Source organism: Petaurus breviceps, unplaced genomic scaffold, assembly GCF_028583685.1.
Source record: "Petaurus breviceps papuanus isolate PSGF00001 unplaced genomic scaffold, PetGlider_PUasm1.0 229, whole genome shotgun sequence".
Taxonomy (NCBI): domain Eukaryota; kingdom Metazoa; phylum Chordata; class Mammalia; order Diprotodontia; family Petauridae; genus Petaurus; species Petaurus breviceps.
This window is the reverse complement of record NW_027185903.1, coordinates 23,354,370-23,372,013: the sequence shown is the minus strand read 5'-3', so window position 1 is coordinate 23,372,013 and position 17,644 is coordinate 23,354,370. Positions and strand designations below refer to the sequence as shown.

The window sequence follows — 17,644 nt, the reverse complement described above, 5'->3', positions numbered from 1 at the left end:
CTATGATGATTGAGCCTGAGATTTATCTCGACATTTTAAGAACCAAGAATTTTGGTTTCTTAAACTCAACACAACCACGCCTCTCCCTATTCATACCCTCAGATTTTCAGTTCTCCACTGAAACAGGAAGTCAAGTTAGAAGGTGGATATGGCATTCATGGCTTTAGTGGTTTCCCACCTTTTCCCCCACCCAGGATCCAATTTTTTTTTTTTTAAGAAAGGAGGCACCAGGGTGGCCCAGATGGAAGATATTAACTAGGTGAGAGGTTCCATGAGTAAAAGTTTGCTAGTCCTTTGTATGTGAAAATAATAAATACTGACTGCCCTTCAGGAACCATTACAAAAGCAAAATAAAGCTATTTCCAATGCACAAAAATTTAAATACACACAGATAAGAAACTGAGACTTATTTTATGGAAATTGCAGGTATAAACATGGCAGTTTTGGCTTAGAAACCATAATTTAAATTTTCAAGGAAGTGTAAAAATACATCTGCTAGTGAGATAACAAACTATCCTGTAAAAACAATTTTTATTAACTTAGATTAGTTGCCAACAGCCCATTTCCTGGTAAATAATCATTACTGTTGTTAGACATAGATTAGTTATACATGTCACTGCTAGTTCCTTAGAGATCACTGTATATAGCCTTTTAAAGAATAAAAACCGGCTTAAACTGGCAGAGAAAATCAAGTGGTCTTGCAACACTTGCCAGACAGTCAAACAGAGCTATTCAAGTAATTACAAAATTTGCTTACCAACCAAACTAATGTTAATCTTTTATTTCCTGTAGATTCAGCTACATTAACTCACCCTTTCTGCTTGTTGACTTTTACATTCCTTTCATTTTCGTATTGAAAGATCAGACACTGTGGGAACTCTAACCCCCTCCTCCCTAAATATTCAGCAAAAATTACTTTGTGGAAGTAACAACCATTCTCTAGTAAGACCATTTCAATCTGATCCATTTTAAGGCAAAATGTGTCAATAAGTTTATTTTTTTAAACTTCCCTTTCATATAGAAAGGAAATTCTATCGAAATTTATCACTGATTGGCAAAAGCCTTCTTCTCCTATGTGAAACTTAGGTACTCAAGTCCTGCATAGAAATAAGGAAATTAGGAGAGGCAGCTTAGACTAGGGCTAGTGGAAGAAACACTGAGCTTGGAAAAATAGGCTTAGAGATGGTAGATCTTGGAGATTTTCAATTCCCTCATTATTTAAATAGGAAGAAACTGAGGCCCAAATAAATTAGGGTCACAAATAAAAGTAGTAGGGCTGTGAGTCAAACCCAGGTGCTTTAGCTTCGAATCCAACAAATCAGGTTTTCTTTCCACATGGGTACACGTTCTAGATCTGACTCACTTCTTTAAAATAGGGATAATTTAAAATGTCTTTCATTTACCTAGAACTTTAAGGTTTTCCAAGGGACTGTATTTATACGATCACACTGGATCCTCGAAACTACCCTGGGAGGACCCCACTTTACCGAGGCCAGGCTTGGAGGGATTAAGGGTCAAAACTAAGGAGAAGGGTCCGAGGCAGGATTCGAACTCGGCTCCAGCTCAGGCGAGGCCGGCTGTCGCCTCCCGGGGAGAGACTCTGCTTTGTAAACCAGGAAGGCTGGTTAGGCATCGCGCCCTCTCTCAAAACCCCCTGCTGGGATCTCAGGGTCTTTGGGACCGGGTGCCCACCTCCCCAGGGCCCCGCAGGGGGCGGGTCCGGCCCAGCTCCGAGGCTGGGGGAGCCACTTCTCTCGCTGTCTGGTTCTTTGTTCTCAGGCTTCAGCCCGGATTCTCCCACCCCCGATGGGGGCTTCCTACTCAGGGACCCCAAACATCCGGGCCGACTCCCCCCGCGGCCCCGCCTCTCCGCAGCGGGAGGGCTGGGTCCGAGGGGACAAAGCCACCCCCTCCCCCCCGCTCCGGGCCATCGCCTCCTCTCGGCACGGCTCGGGGCCCCAGGGAAATCCGGCAGCCTCTCTCCTCCCGTCGCCCCCACCTCGGCAGGAGAAAGCCATTAAGTCGAAGGAGGACAAGCAAGTGGCACGAGTCCCGGAAATCACCAAACCGGCTTCCCCCCCGTGACCCCGGACCTGAGGTCGCAGCCCTAGAGTGGCCGCCGAGGAGGCCGGAAGTAAACCCAGGGCGCCGGCCCCAGCGTCCCCTCTAGCCCTCTCGGCCCCTCGGGCTCTCAGCCTAGGCCCGGCCCCCGCCCCCGTGTCCCCGCCCCCGCTCAACTCCATGGCCGAGCGGAAGAAGCCCGGGCTTCCTTCTTCCCGTTTCCGGTCGGTCGGTTCAGCCTTGGGGGAGCTGGAGTCCTGCAAAGAAGGTGGGGATGTGGGGCGGGCATGGGGGGGCGCACGTCCCCGAGGCCTGGGCGGGGGTCGGCGAGGGCAGCGGGCTGGTGGGCCACGAGCCGGAGGCTCTGCCTCCCAGTTCGGCTGCTGGGGGGTGGGGGGTGGGCGTGAGGGCGGCGGCGCCGCGGGGAGAGGACGGAGAAGGCCCCACCCTTTGCCCCCACGGCTTCCCCTCCTGGAAGCTCCTGATTCGTGTTCCCTCAGCTTTCCCAGGCTCGGCCCCCGCCGCCGTCAGCCCCGAGACCACGAGGCTCCTACTCCAATGTCCCATTCTGGGCAGAGGGGCTCCCTCCAGCATCTTAAGTCCTAATGCTAGGGTGTCCGAGTGGTCCCTGGGGCAGGGGCTCAGGGCGGGCGGAGGAATTAGCAACAGGAGAAGTAGAAAAGGAGACACAAGTGGTGGGAGATGGTCCAGTGCTCAGGGGATCCCAGTGGAGCCCATTTCCTTTTTATTATAGTGGAAAACCTCGTGGCAGGGTGGCCTAATGAGTGGGTACTCTGGCCGGATGACGTAGGTGGGAGTCCGGCCTCTGATACTGACCCATGCTGGCTGTGTAACGCTGGGCGAGGCACCTACTTGAGGCTGGACACACTTAGATTCTTAAATTGCAAAAAACATTTCAGTCTGCATTGCAAGAGGAAATTTCTTCATTGATAATTCTCTAAAATAAATGAGATTACATGTTTCAGTTGTCTCTCTCCTCATTCCCCGTATAGGAATGTACAACTTTATATAATTTTAAGACAGTTTAGCAATTGAGAAAGAGATAGGTGTAGCAGAAGGGACTGCAAGATCCTGCCACAGTATACTCAGCCTATTGTCGGCCTCAAAAAGCGTTGCTCATTAATGAGATAATGTGTGTGAAGGCACGTCGTGAACTATACAGGTGTTGGGCATTATTATTATTTATTTTAATTATATCACTTGGAAGATTTGTTGAAAGAATTAATTAATTTGACCTATTCTTTCCCTTGAATGTCTCATCAAATCTGCTGGCTTAGTCTTTCCTTACTGCAGTTACAGTGCTCTGATTTCACTTTTGCTGTTAGTACCAGTTGGGTGCTAGTTATAGTAACATATTAGGTATTCTAAAAGTTTGTTAAGAGATTAATGGGACTAGAAGATTAGTTTTCCATGGGCATGGCTAATTTAAATTTTTTTCATTTTTCACCATAATTTTTCTAGTGTAAAACCTCAAGGTCCTCAACAGTGTCAGGAATGGTCCTGCTGTAACATCTTTGGAAAGGTAGTTACTTATTTTTTAAAAGGTATTTTAATGGCTAGATAAATAATTTACCAATAAATTGTGTACTGAATATAAATTCATGGGAGGCTTTGTTCATGTGTAAATACAACTAAGGACACAGATTTGGTTGTAGTTGGTATATCAAGGATGCATATAACAAATTTTAAAATTTATTATGATTACCCTGAATGTTTTTTAACTGATTTTATTTTGTTCCTATTCTTAACTACCCATTCTATAATAGTTAAATCTTCTAAAATCCTGTTATTCCAACATATGTGTAACAAGTAGTAAAGACAAAATCAAAACTTAAAGAGAAGAGATGGGAGTGGTCATCAGAAACCTAGATTAGACCACCAATTAATGGTCCTTTGGGCAAAATTAGGATAGTATGATACGCAATTGGATTCCTGTGGCTGTACGTCTATGACTCATTCATACCAGGATATATTCCCTACCCCAGGTGCATAAATAATGAAAGGAACCACCCAGTCTCTTAAACTAAATGGAAACTGCTTCTTTTTAATCTAGATCATCTACAAACTGAGTTCTCTCCCTGAAATCCTTAAGTGTTTAAAATGCTGCGGACTAGCAAAGGACTATATTTGCTTCTTTTGTTACTTGTCTCAATTAGTAGAGCATAATTAACTTCTTGGGGAGAAATGAAAAGGAAATAATAAGTATGAGCCAGGCAGGAAACAATGTTGTCATCTACTGAAGAAAGAAAAAGCCCTCTATGTGGAGTCATATGAACTGGATTCAAATTCAACCTCTAACACTTAAAACCTGTGTGACCTTAGGCAAAACACTTAACCTTCCCTAGGCTTTATCTTTAAAATGGACTAGATGGCCTCCGAGGTAACCTTCAAGCTCAAAATGGATAATTCTGTGACGTGCCATAACTGGTATATGGTTATGGACATTGTAATAACCTGAACCTTTTATTCTCTCAGCCCCAGACAAGGAGCTATAGTGCTATACATTGTTCATTCCAGCTCTAGAATCATCTTCATGCAGATCATACTTTTGTTTTCATACAACAGATTGGCCATCTTTTGTGATTTAGTTATTGCCTGTACTAGATAGAATGTGTTTGCAAATTGACAAACTATATTCAGATTTTTCTTGGGAGAACTAAATGGACCTCAGGATTCTTAAAGGCGAACTGTTGCCAGATGGCTTTGTCTTGAATATAGCAACCATGTGTGAGAATACTTTTGACTTTAATAAAAGTTAAAACAAATTAAAATGTTTTTAGAGTCTTACTGCTGAAGTGAACTTCATATTCCCTAACTTTATATCCAAATGCCCAAAATAAATTATTTTATGCATCTTTAAAAATCTTTAACTTAAATATACAATTTCAAATAGATATTTACTTGATGTTCATTCAGTAATTTGTCATAATATGGTAATAGGAAGAGTGGGGAATTTGAGAGTTAAATAACTGCCTGTGTAGTTTTTTGTTTGTTATTTTAATATTTGGTTAACCAAGCAGACTTTCTCTGATTTTACATAGGATTTTTCCAAGGACAGCTACAGAGATGATTGATGTAAAAGCTTGGGCTGAGTATGTTGTGGAGTGGGCTGCAAAGGATCCATATGGCTTCCTTACTACAGTGATTTTGGCTCTGACTCCACTTTTTCTAGCAAGTGCAGTACTGTCTTGGAAACTGGCAAAGATGATTGAGGCCAGGGAAAAGGAGCAGAAGAAGAAACAGAGACGTCAAGAAAACATTGCAAAAGCCAAACGGCTAAAGAAGGATTGAGAGAAAAATTAGGTTAAGAAGAAAACCCTTCTCCATTAAAGAGTCTACAGTTAAGAGAAAAAATCATTCAAAATTATGCAGTTCTTGAAGAAACACTAGGGTGCTTTTGTTGTATTTTATAAGTGTTATCCAACTAAATCTGACCTTGTGAGAAAATTTAAACTCTAACCTCAATTCTATAACTAGTAATTTTTCAGCTTGGGTACAAGAGCTTGTTGGTGCCTGTCAGTTTATATTTATACTGCAAATTCCTTATAACTCATTTTGCCGTTGCCTTTTGGTAGCTTAGGCACTAAAGTGAATCTTATGTTGGAGAAGAAGATGTCTTAAGAATGTGAATTGTTATCTAATAATAGCTTAAATTTGTGATCCTATTTATGCACAAAGATTTCGAATATTGAAAATTAAGATTTTTTTTTCTCTATTAGGAGATGAGAAAAATATTCAGGTGTTTTTTTTTTTAAATTTTCGAGGCGGCTAGGTGGCACAGTGAATAGAGTACTGGCCCCAGAGTCAGGAGGACCCGAGTTCAAATCCAGTCCTCAGACACTTAAAACACACACACAAATAAACAAACATACCTAGCCGTGTGACTTAACCCCAGTTGCCCACCAAAAAGCAAAAAAACAAAAAAAAATAAAAAACTTTCATGACTCTTGAATGAATTTATAATTCATTGGGTTAAATAATTTGCTCCACTAGGGCACATTGCTTCCCTTGCATGTTTTCTTCATCCTCTGCAGTAGTTGTCATTCCATAAATCTTTCAGAGGATCCACCCAATGGGCTAGCTATCTTCCTCTAGTTCTTTTAATATGGGTGCTTAGGAGAACCAATGAAAACTTGGGGTATCTGTCTTGTCTCCTCACTATTAAACTGGCCTACCTCCTTTTCTAATCATACATGTCCATATGATATACTTTATGCCCTCCTACAGTTCTTATTCACATTTGTTTCTCTGATATGGAATCGTTTCTGGGAGCAAAAGCAAATCTTGATCAAGTAACAGTTCTGATTTCTGCATTGTTAATGTCAGCTACACTTGGAAGATACTGGCAATGTGATTGTAAGACATTGCATATTCTATGTTGGGCAGACAGAATTATGTGCAATTATAAGGAATCCACTTTAGGAATCACCTGCAGAGAAGAATTTAGGATTGCTGTAAATATTCCAGACTTGTTAGGATCCAGCTTATTCATGCTCATATTGTACATGAGAGTGAAATGGTTTTAAAAAAAAGTTTTGTCAGATGATTTTTCAAATACATACTTTTTTTTATCTATTATTTCATTTTAACCTATGTGGTAAGCAGTTTGTTCCATTTAAAGGTCAGTTTTTGGAGACATCTTAAAAACAAGTCCCAAAGACACAAAATAAAACCCTTTTTCATTTGCTATGTGTTGGAATGGAAAGACAGTAAGGTATGCAAATTAAGTTGGAATGAAAATAGGTTAATTGCTTTTAAGTTTCAAGCAAAAGGCTCAAAATAAGAGTATCTCTCCTTTTGTGAAATATAATTGTTTGATTAAACTTTGTGTATGCTTTTTATGACCTAGTCCACTATTAAAATTTAATGGCTATGATCATTTTTTCCTTTTAAATGAATTAAAAAATTTTCAAAGTGTGTTAATCTAGTAATCCTAATTTAAGAAATAAATTAGTTATATAAATAAATTTGATACTTTTTTAATATGTGGATTGTCTTCATATTTATTAACTGGTAATACAAATTGTTTTTATCAAAATACTGCACAAAATTCATCAGAATGAGAAATCTCTAAAATTTACTGCATTTCTGAGAATGTTATAGACCATTATAACCATTGAACTTCCCTTAGGAAGTAACATTTATACTAACTAACCTTTTATATAGTAAGGTGTTAACAGATCATTTTTTAAAACCATCAAAGAATGACCTCTCCATTCTTTTACCCTGTAGTTGATGCTCATATTGAGTAATTGTGTACTTTATTGTCTGTTAACACTATCTTTCATAGGAAACGACATCTGGACTACTGGTAGGACATGTTCTTTGAGTTTTCATTGGTAATGCTTTTTGCTTCTCTTTACACATTACAAGTCATATAACTTCCTTGTTGTGACAAGAATCTTCTTAGTGTTGATGAACGTTTTATTAACACTTGAACATTCTTTCGAAGCAAGTTTTGGGGTTTGTTTCTGTTGCAATAATTCATGGATATTGGTGTTTTGGTCAGTATTTCCCATAGTCTTCACAGTTGAAACGTAATAAATTCCAGCCCTGTGTTATTCCTTTATTTGGAATTTGGGCTCCCAAGTTAAGATCCATACCAAGTATTACAGTTCCTTCATTTTTGTTTAAAACTTATGATGACTTCCTGTGAAAATGAGAGAACTAAAAAGTGCTATCCAATTGCTAGAAAAAAAATTTTTTTGATACATCATTTAAAAGTGAGCCATAGGATAATTCCAAACTCAACTCTCAATACAGCAAATATTTACTCTGCATCTACTATGTGTGCAAGGCCAAGCTGTAAGCTAGGCATATAACAAAAAATGAAAAATTCTTGCATCAAGGAGCTTACATAAAGGGTCTGGGGGAGAGTTCTGTATGCTACAACATGATGTAAATACAGGGCAATTTGAGGAGAGAAAACCTTAATCACTGTGGGTACCAGTTTAGACTCTGGTCCTTCATAACCTGGTCATTTCCTACCTTTCCAATCTTATAGCTTAGCTCAATCTCCACCCTCCACCCCCACCCCCTCCATGTACTCTTTGATCCAGTGATACTGGCTTCCTTGCTGTTCCTTGAACAAGACACTCCAAAAAGACACAACAGACATTTTCTCTGACTTTTCCCTGTGCCTGGAATACTCTGCCTCCTCATCTCTGGCTCCTGGTTTTTCTGGCTTTCTCCAAGGCTGAGCTAAAATCTAACTTTCTACAGGAAACTTGTACTAATCTTCCTTAAAGCTAATGCCTTTCCTCTATTGATGTTTTTTTTTCTAATTTATCCTTTACACACACGTGTATATATATATGTTTGTGTGTGTGGCAATGGTTATATTGCCATCTTGTACACTTCTTGGAGAAGTTCCCTGTCTTCTGTTACCATAACATACAAAATGTCTATAACAATTTATTAGCTACCCTGTATCCCCTTCTCACTTTTATCCATTCATATCTATATCTGCATGCACATTTTTTCTTTCATGTGACATTGTATATATATATTGTTCTTCCAGTTACTTCTTTGGCAACATGTCAGTCCAAATTTATGTTCTCTGTATTTGTAATTTTACTTATAGTATTGAATTCTATTGACATTTATTCTGCTCTTCATTAATGCTGGACATTTTGATTTATTTCTTGATCTTTTCAATAACAATGCTTTCTTTTCCTCCTTCCCTCCCATATCTATATCTAACCAAAAGTTCAATATTATTGAATGATTAAATAAACTGTAATAATAAAATGCAATTAAAGTGACAAATATGGGGAACATAAAGAAATTTGAAAAGATAAATCAAGCATAGCTATGTCTTTGATTGTCTGTCATTGAAAAGAGAAACAATCCAAATGCCCTACATTTGTGAATGTCTGAATAAACTATGGTATATCAATAAAATTTAATAGCATTGGGCAATTAAAATGATAAATATGGGGAATATAAAGGATTTGGAAAGATATGAATTAATGCCAAGCAAAGAAATAATAGTAGGAAGAAGAGTATGGACACGATTATGATGTATAAAATGAAAAAATGTATATGCAGGTACTGGTGAATGGATAAACTAAGGAGATTCAGAGTAACAAAAAAAATCACAAGTTATATTACACATGTATGAATAGGTATGGGGATTGCCATGTTATATATATAGTATATGCATGTAGCTACACGGTAGCGTTATTTGTCCATATAATTTATAACATGCACATACATATATCTGTAGAGAGAGTGGTATTCTCTTTCATTGGAAAGAGCTGGAAACAATTCAAACATTGAATACTTGTGAATGGTTGAATACGTTTTGGTATATCAATGAAATGCAGATATTAATATAGAAGTGGATGTGCGCATGTGTGTTTGAGAGAGGTTTGAAACTGGTACGTGTACAGAATTTAATGGCAGCCTGCTTCAGGTAATGAGTAATAGAAATGTCTAGGAGAGATGTTCGAGCATCCTATATATAACTGGTGGTTACCTATCCATATATTGAATTTGTGGTACACTGGCTAAGAGTGCTAGATTTGGATTCAGGAAGATACATTGATTCCCATCTCAGGTATAGCAGCTATGTGACCCTAGGCAAATCACCTTTTTTTGTCCTCAATTTCTTCATCTGGAAAATGGGGACAGTAATGGCACATACCTCACAGGATTGTTATGAAGATCAATTGAGATAATATAGGTATAATCCTTCATAAACTATAAAGTGCAGTGTATATGCTGGCTGTTGAATAGACGGCTCTTTGGCTGTAGAGGCATTCAAAAGATTGGTGACTTAAGACAGTCATTTTTTTCTTTCAGCTGCTTGATCTTGGTGGATCGCTTTGACTCTTTCGTCTTAAGTGTCCAGTGAGATAGTGTTGTTCTACCCCCTCTGAGGCCACTGGGCCTTCAAAATGAGTTTTACTCCTTAGCCTATTCACTTGTTCTTTTCAATTTTACACGAAGGAGTTAAAGAATGGGCATCCTAACATCCCAGTGTCCCAGTATCACTGAGTCTAGGATGGTTTTACAGATAGCTTCAATGCCTAAAGGAACAGGGTGTGAGCTTTAGACCAGGAAGACATACATTCAAATGCAGTCTCAGATACTATCTGTGGGACCCTAGGCAAGTAATTTAATCTCTGCCTCAGTTTCCCCAGTCATAAAATGGGGATAATAATTGTGCCTACCTTCCATGGTTGTAGTGAGGATCAAATGAGATATTTGTAAAATGCTTGGTATAATGCTTAGTACATAATAGGTTCTAAATAAATGTTTTTTCCTTTCCCTCTTTTCCTTTCCCATTCTCATCTCCCAAACCCAGTGACAAGGACTAATTCCCCTGAGGCACAGTGGAGCTTTTAAGATAACCCTAGAAATACTGAAGGGTTGGAGGTAGAGCCTGTAAAAAATAGGCAGCCTTTTCCTATCAATTCTGTTACTTTTTAGGGAACACTTAGATGCAGAAACTCCCTCTATCAATTCAGGTTGGCATCTTCTTTGCAATATATAGTCTTAGAAAGTTACCTAGAGCAAATTCAAATAGAAAACCATCCTTGTGGACAGTATATTGACTTGGAAAACCACAAATTGACATTATCTCTGTTGTATTGTGTTTTTATCTGTTTTATTAAATATTTCCCAATTACATTTTATTCTGATTCAGACTGCTTTTGGATTTTTGCAGGCTGCTTAAGCCTGATCTCTGCCAGTGCCCCTAGAGCACTGAGGTAAAATGATTTGCCCAGGGTTATATACTCAGTGTGTATTTGAAAAGGGACTTTGAACATAGCCAGTTCTCTATTCAGTACATCATGCTGCTTAATTCTATTTGCTACGCATATTTCCCAATACATTATTTTACATATGATATCATTTATTGTGCAGAAATTTACCTCACCTCCAGTATTTTTTCAATTTAACAATGTCCAATTTCCATAATTGATAAAAACATATCCCTTTTTCTTTAAGTTTTTAATCTGCTTTTCTGCACTTCTGTGATCCATCTGGGAATTATTAATGAGATAAAGATCTAAATTAATTTTTTTCCTTATTGTCAATCAGCTTTTCTAAAATCTATTAAGTAACGAATCCTTTCCCCAATTTGTATTTTTATAGATTTATCCAAAAATAATTTTTTTTGTGTATATTTAATCCTATTTCTGTGATCTCTATTCTGTTCCACTATATATTAGTGATGACAAGCCTTTTAAAGAAAAAGTCAAATGAACCCTGATTACTCTTTTGTTTTCCCATATAAACATCATGATTGCTTTATTTAGCTTTGCAAGAAACCAGTGGTATTTTAGTTGATATTACCTTAAATGCTACTTAATTTAGGGAGTATTGCCTTTTTTATTATACTAACTTAAACATTTCATGAGCATTGACTTTCCTTCCAGTTTTGAAGATCTTTTAAATTTTTTGTCAATTCATTTTGAATTATCTTTATCTAGTGTATATGTGTATTTAGGTAAGCCAGTTCTCATATATTTGATTTTTTGGGTTGCTATAAAGAAACCTTTTTAAAATGTTTTCTTATTCTTTACCAGTAGTACATACGAATGCAAGCAATTTTGTGAACTTGTCTTAGTAAAATGTAACTTTGCAGAACTCATTTTTGTATCAATTGAATTTCTTAATGAACCCGTTGAATACTCTAGTATACCGTGTGTTCTGCAAACAATTTTATTTTGACCTTTACTTTTCTCATGTTAATCCCTCTAATTTATTTTTTCCTTCTTATGGTGATTGCTTCCATTTCTAATGCTATATCAGCAAGAAGTAGTAAAAATAGGTAGCCTTGCTATGTAGCTGTTTCAAGTGGAAATGTTTCCAATTTTTCCCCATGATGTGATATATTGCATTTGGCTTTTTAGTTGACATATATTACTGTATTGAAGAAAATATTCCTCTATTATTATTCTATTTAGAATTTCTGTCATGGAAAGGCGGTATTGGTCAAGACCTGGGTTCCAGGACCATCTTTTTTTTTTTTTTTTTGGAGTGGGGAAGGTAGGGCAATTGGGGTTAAGTGACTTGCCCAAAATCACAAGGCTAGTTTTGTGTTAAGTGTCTGAGGCCGTATTTGAACTCAGGTCCTCCTTACTCCAGGGCCGGTGCTCTATTCACTGCACCACCTAGCCGCCCCCCAGGACCATCTTTGACATGTCCTGGCTGTGTGATTCTAGGCAATTAAATGTAAAATGCTAAGTTGCAGAACAGCTGCTGATATTGGCAGAGGAAGTTTACTCACAAATGAATTCACAGGTCTAAACAAACAAACAAAAATCATTATTCATTTATTAATGTAAGCCCATTAGATAAATTAATATGGGATACAGGGGGACACCTCAACTCAAGCAATGAATAAAAATCCAAAATAACCTTCAGAATTGGGAAATCTCCTTTTATGTCCACTAGAATATTAGCAGAGTGGCATAAAAGGAAGGGGGGAGCATAGGATGCCAAGAATCAGAGAGCTCCTTTCCTTAATTTACGCATTGTTACCTTTACTATGTGATCTTTGGTACTGTTACTGTGAGAGACAGTATGGGGTAATAATGAAAAGAGGGATAGATTTAGAGTTAAAAGATATGGTTTCCAGTCCTAGCTCCAATTTTTACTACCTGTGTGGCCATGGGTAGGTCACTTGAGGAAAAAAAAATAAAACTATAAAATCACTTAAGAATATAGATGCAAAAAATAGTAGACAGAATATTAGCAAAGAGGTTACAACAATATACTATGACCAGAATGGATTTACTTGAGGAATACAGGGATTGTTTAACTTTAGGAAAACATAACAGACCATGTGAATGGTGTATATTAATACGGGTCACAAGGAATGATGGATTGTAAAGTTAGGTCCAATCTAATGCTATATCTGTCTGGATTTTAGCAGCTCAATTCCAGTTTCTTGTCCCTAGAGAAGAGTGTGTGTGTGAGTTTTTGGCAATGTAAAAGCCATCTGTGTGAATGAAATTAGACCACTGTCTAGTCAGAGTAAAGGTCCAAATAAATATCAAATGCAAAAGTAGTTCCAACTCAACTTGCTTAATCAAGTTGTCAACTCAGAAAAATGGAAAGTGGACACATTTCTAACAAAAGTATGATGTGTGTTGTGACCAGGACCTGGTCCTTGATTAGCAATTGAAATCCTCTATATAAATTCAAATGCTCTGCCTCATGTTGTTACTTTCCTGGGATCTTATCCTATGTCTAGTCCAGGAGTATAATTCATTTAATTCGATGGCTCAAGCCTCCATCTTGTTGTCTTCTACTCACAGCAGGACCATTATTTTGGTTAGCAGTTTAATTGGATTACATAAAAAGGTAATAAAATGCGGAGCAACAGACATAAATCACAGAGCTCATCTTCCACGCATGCCCCAATCCTTTGGATCTACTAAACAGTAAAAACATAATTTTCATTGAGATCTGTTTCCCCTACCTATAGCCTCATCAGCTGAAGAATGGGTCATGGGACTTAAAGAATAAATACCAGGTCATAAAAACTTTGCCTCCCAGCTACGGAGGGAGACCAGTCAGCATTGACAATAAGTACAAGCAGTCTGAAGTCCAGAAGGGAATTATGTTTGTTGGGGGGTCCAACTGCTACCTCCTTTGCTGCTGGCAACTTGAACTCTCTGCTCTTGATTTGGTCATTTTGGATAACCTATGTAATTCAAAACTTTATCTGTCCTTGAAACCATACTTTCATAGGAAAAATTTGACAGATAAAAAGTGGAGCAGGGCTAAAATTGAGTAGTAGGAAGCAACTGGATTGAATTGAATTTACTAAGCTGAACAATATTTTCAATGATTCTTAGCTCTTAACTGATACAGAAGTCCATCTCTTCAACACCAATATTTTTTTCCCAGTGATACGATATGGCTACAAATCATGGAATGCTACAGTCTTGGAAGGATCTAACTTGTAGGTGACATGAAGGGAAATGGGATGTTGTGGAGTGAATGGAGAAAAGAAATCAATGTGAGAACTGTTGAGGTAAAATTGACAAGACTGGGAAATTGGGTCAATGTGGGGGAGTGAGTTAGAGTCAAGAATTGATAAATATGCTACTAGTTGTACATATTTATTATATCACATACATATTCACTATTGAAACCATTAATGGCCTATACTTTTCATTTTTAAGTGTTTTTTTTTAAGGTTTTAGTTTCAAGGCCACATTTGCTCCACTAAAAAAAAAACTTAGAAATCCTTTCTTTATATTTAAAAATGATCTACATAATATGGAAATTATTTGTTCTTTGAAGGTTTGGAAAAATTAATCTGTGAACCTATCAACCAATGAATTGCTCAACAAATATTTATTAAGAGCCTTCTATAGGGGCGGCTAGGTGACACAGTGATGGAGTCAGGAGGACCTGAGTTCAAATCTGGCCTCAGACACAACACAAAACTAGCCTTTTGACCTTGGCAAGTCACTTAACCCCAACTGACCTGCCTTCTCCCCTCCAAAAAGCAAAATAAATAAGTAAAAGAACCTGTTATATTCCAGGAGCTGGGAATGGAAAGACAAAAGAGATCTAGTCTTCCCCAGCTTTCACAGAGCTTATATTCCAATGAGGGAGAAAACATTCATATATATAAGAAATATTCTAGGAATGGGGGCAGAAGGGGGGGGCGGTAAGGAGGGGTGATGCATGGGAAGAGTAGGAGAAAGAAGCAAAGCAGCTGGAGGGGACCAGGAAAGACCGCAAACTCTGGGCCAGATGTTTGGTTTTGTATGGTTTCTTATATATTCACTTTACATTAGTATTAATGACTTCTCTAATGATAGTCAATTTATTTTGTATTTGTTAGCTCCTTAAGTGCAGGGATTATTTCATTCTTTGAAACTTTATCCCCAGTGCCTAGCATGGTGCCTGGCTGTAGCAGGTGCTTAGTAAAATGCTTGCTTGATTGTTATGATCATTTTGCATTTCTAATTTTAAAGATTCATTTTTATCTCCTTTTGGGTTTTCTATTTACTAATGGCTTATTAATTCTGTTGGTATTTTCAAAAATAGTTCTTGGTTTTATTAATTTATTTTAAAAAATTCTAGTCTACTTATCACTTCTTTTCTGTTTTGTTTTGCATCGTTACTTTGTTCTTTTTCTATCTTCAGGTGAAGAATTAATTTATTTAGTCTCTTTTTATTTTTTTAAGCAATTGGGGTTAAGTAACTTGCTCAAGGTTACATGGCCAGTTATTTTGTGTGGGTGCCAAGTATCTGAGGCTGGAATCGATCCCGGGTCTCCCAACACTGAGGCCGGTGCTCTTACTCACTGCACCACCTGGCCGCCCCTCTATTTTTAGTTTTTATTAGTGTAGAAATAACACGTTGTACATTAAGAAAGGAGGGAGGAAAATAATTCAAAGGAAAGAATGATGGAATTGGAGTCAATCTCATTTCAAGTCCTGGCTTGGCTACTTGCTACCCATATGTTCCTCTTCTATAAAATAAGGGGGTTGGACTTTGTGACCTCTGAGATTCCTTCCACATCTAAATCAATAGTCCTATAAGAACCTCACTGGTAGGATTCCAAAGACACTGTTAAATGATACATTAGTGCTCTCATCATCTTTTAAGAATTCTGTTATTTTAAAACATCCTTTAATCCAATTATTATTCAATAGATTTTTTTTTCATTTGTTTCATCATGGTCATATACTTCTACTCATGTTGTTGTTATTTATTTCTAATTTCATTGCACTAAATTAACATAGTCTACCTAATTTCTGACTTTTTGAGTTTACCTGGGGCATCTTAGTGCTCAAGCAGGTAATCATTTTTGTGAGAGGTCTGCGTCCACTTTTTTAAAATGTGGACTCCCAGCTTCTTTCACTTACCTGTTTGTATAGTTAGTTCAGTGGCTTGGGAAGCTCAGTGTGGGCATTCCTTTCATCAGTACAGATCACAAACTATCCATGTGTTCTCATCCTCAGTTGTTCTTGTTCATGTTCATCAATAGATTCTCCATGGAGGATCCATCCAATATCCTAGAGGTCTTCCTCTAGGTCTTTTTATGTTTCATGGTTACTAGTGAACAACTTTGTCCATCTATTGTCCTTTTCTCTTACTGTAAAAATAAACCATCTTCTTTTTGAATTGTGAATTTGCTCAATACATTCCATACTCTACTTCTTGCACTTGAGTCATACAAATAAGTTTTAATATCATCATACCCACCATGCCTCTTCTCTCCATTGTCTTTTGGGTAACACACAACTTTGATTCTTTGGAGATTGTGTGTTCCAAGATAGTTAAACATATTGCTTCACTAGGGAAACATTTTATTTAAAACATGGATCTTTTGCTCCATGGAGAAAGTCTGAATTGTTAAAATCATTATATAATTTCATAAATACCATCCAGCTCACTCTTTCTCCTCTTTAATACTGGAATCAACTAATTGCCCATCTGCAGTGGCTGTCTAAGATATATACTGATGTAATAATTTAATGGACTGTCAATCAAACTTCCCGTCATATGCTAGGCAATAGGCATCTTCTAACCACTTGGTTTTTCTTGTATGGATTATTAAGCTGATTTCTTTTGAATACTTAAGAATCTTATTGATGTCCTGGGATTTGATATGATGATCACAGTAGCATCCACAAAGAGGACCATCTGTGGGACTTCTCCATGAATACAGAAAACCTCTTCCATTCAGATCTTACACAAGACATTGTTTGTGACAGTGCCAAATGTTTTTAGCAATCATAATCTCCCTATTTTATGCCTCCTTCCATTTTAGTAATCTAAGGGACACTGAACAGAATAAGTTTTGTATTTGAATCCATTTTATCCACAAATCTTCCATGATTATATCTCCTTGTGGAAGGAGAGCCTTCTGTTTTGCTTGGTTTGGTCAGAATTTTTTTTTCATAATCAACAAACAAAAACTTTCAGCAGAAATTTGTATTCTCTGTATCTCTGTCAATTGTAACCATAACAATGTGATCTGCTATACAGAAGAGTTAATGAAAGTCTGTCTGTTCCCTTCTCCATTTTCACTGAGTGTATCTAAGATATATTTGCAGATCATTCTTATAAATATTCTGTAAAAATGAGAAAATAGGCATATAGGTGGGAGTTATTGATATGGTCCCAATTACCTATGAGGAGAGTATTCATTTCTCCCTTGTTTTTTTTCCTATTCTTTTTTTTTCTGTTCTTCATGCTTTCCTTCCCCTTCTCTCTACTCCCCTGCATCTTCTCATACCTATAGAAGAAGCATGGCAGTAACCACTAGTTACTGTACTAGGGAGTATAGTCAGGAAGATTTGTGTTCAAATCTCAGCTTCTACATATTAACTGTGTGACCCTGGGCAAGTCATTTTGCCTCATGTGGTTCAAGCAAATTCCTAGGACTTACATAGGTTTAATCTATTTTGGTAGAGGGCCCTTCCACACTAGTATTTTCTGAGGCGGTTTGACACATCTTTTGAGTGCTTTTATATAAAAATTTTAAAATTTAAATACATTTTTAGATATATATTAATATCACCAGAATTTTCCCCAGTAAATGTATTATTCTAGCCTTCTATTTTTTGTCTTC

At 37.5% G+C, this 17,644-nt stretch overlaps 1 protein-coding gene across 1 annotated transcript; it reads left to right on the top strand.

Moving 5' to 3' along the window:
* Positions 1-2,227: 2,227 nt before the first annotated feature.
* Positions 2,228-7,067, top strand: SMIM15 (small integral membrane protein 15). Its single transcript, XM_069096374.1, has 3 exons — positions 2,228-2,329; positions 3,544-3,604; positions 5,124-7,067. Exon 3 carries the CDS (start codon positions 5,149-5,151, stop codon positions 5,371-5,373), a length of 225 nt encoding a protein of 74 aa, XP_068952475.1. The 5' UTR covers positions 2,228-2,329; positions 3,544-3,604; positions 5,124-5,148; the 3' UTR covers positions 5,374-7,067.
* Positions 7,068-17,644: the final 10,577 nt, after the last annotated feature.

Bases quoted from the DNA above. Each gene is read 5' to 3' on its own strand.
- SMIM15 (XM_069096374.1), top strand. From the start codon at position 5,149: ATGATTGATGTAAAAGCTTGGGCTGAGTATGTTGTGGAGTGGGCTGCA.